At 37.8% G+C, this 1,197-nt stretch overlaps 1 protein-coding gene across 1 annotated transcript in view; it reads right to left on the reverse strand.

Annotated features, from left to right (window-relative positions):
* The window catches only part of Ccdc81 (coiled-coil domain containing 81), a 26,232-nt gene that overhangs the window by 7,861 nt on the left and 17,174 nt on the right, over positions 1-1,197 (reverse strand). Inside the window, exon 10 of the mRNA XM_026784424.1 lies at positions 123-227. Within this exon, the coding sequence (XP_026640225.1) occupies positions 123-227 (105 nt within the window). The remainder of the gene's footprint in view (positions 1-122; positions 228-1,197) is intronic.

Consider the following 1,197-nt stretch of genomic DNA (forward strand, 5'->3'; position numbering starts at 1 on the left):
CTTGAAAAAAAAAAAAAAAAAAAAAGATAGGGAACAATCAATTTGGCATAAAACTCACACAATCTCGTTAGTGTTGGTTATACACTATCAGTTAGTGTTGCTTATATGCTATCAGTACTCACGTAAAACTCGGGTTTCTCGTTCTTGTGACTCCTTATGGCTTCAGCGACCCCGAGATTATAGGCAGCGTTTTTCTGATTCTGCTCCCTGGCAGCCATACTTTTCATCTAGAAACAGGTATTTTTTTCAATTTTTAATTTAATAATAAAATACAATCTTTAAAACCCTTTATTCTGCCAGGCCGTGCACACCTTTAATCCCAGCAGAGTCGTGCAGATCTCTGTGAGTTCAAGGGCAGCCTGACCTACAAATCTTCCAGGACAGCCAGCGCTATTACACAAAAAAACCCTGTCTCAAAATAACAAAGCAAAGAGCCTTCATTCTATATTAATGAATTACATATATATAAAATTCACATACTCCGTGAATTCAGTTCTGTCATTAATAATCTTCCAACTGGCACAGAAACCTGTCTGGATGCAATGGCACTTTCTGAAGTCCTTGTAGACATGAGGCGAGGTTTTTATTTTCCCAATTCTCGGACTCTGGACACCATCACTATAACTATAGTAAAAAGGAGCTGCAGGTTTCTACTTCAAATACAGAACACAGTAACACTATCATTATTGGAAACCATAGAAATCCACATAGAGAAAGTATAAAGGCAATTCTGTGTCCCCCTCCACCTTTTTTGAGATAAGCTGTGACTTTAAAAGGTATAAGATTTGACCAGACCAGATTTATATTTTATCAAAATTAAATAAATAAAAAAAATCCATCATTTTCATTTTTTTTTGAGACAAGTTGTTACAATGCATCCCTGACTAGCCTGGAAATAAATTTGTGTAGACCAGGCTGGCCTCAAACTCACAGAGATCTGTCTGCTTCGGCCTCCTGAGCTTAAAGGCGTGCACAGACAGCTATGCCTGGCCCATTTTCACCTTTAAAACACAGTCCTGAGAGTTGAGGGGAAGATCCGTAATACATACAGGGACATTCACCAATGAAAACTTGGACATCACCTGTCTTAGTTGGGGTTTCTGTTGTGATGAAACATTATGACCAAATCAACTTGAGGGTGGGAGGTGAGCTCAAGTCAACTCTCAAGTCATTCTCTTTTTTTTTTTTTTTTTTTTT

This window comes from Microtus ochrogaster, chromosome 22, assembly GCF_000317375.1.
Source record: "Microtus ochrogaster isolate Prairie Vole_2 chromosome 22, MicOch1.0, whole genome shotgun sequence".
Taxonomy (NCBI): Eukaryota; Metazoa; Chordata; class Mammalia; order Rodentia; family Cricetidae; genus Microtus; species Microtus ochrogaster.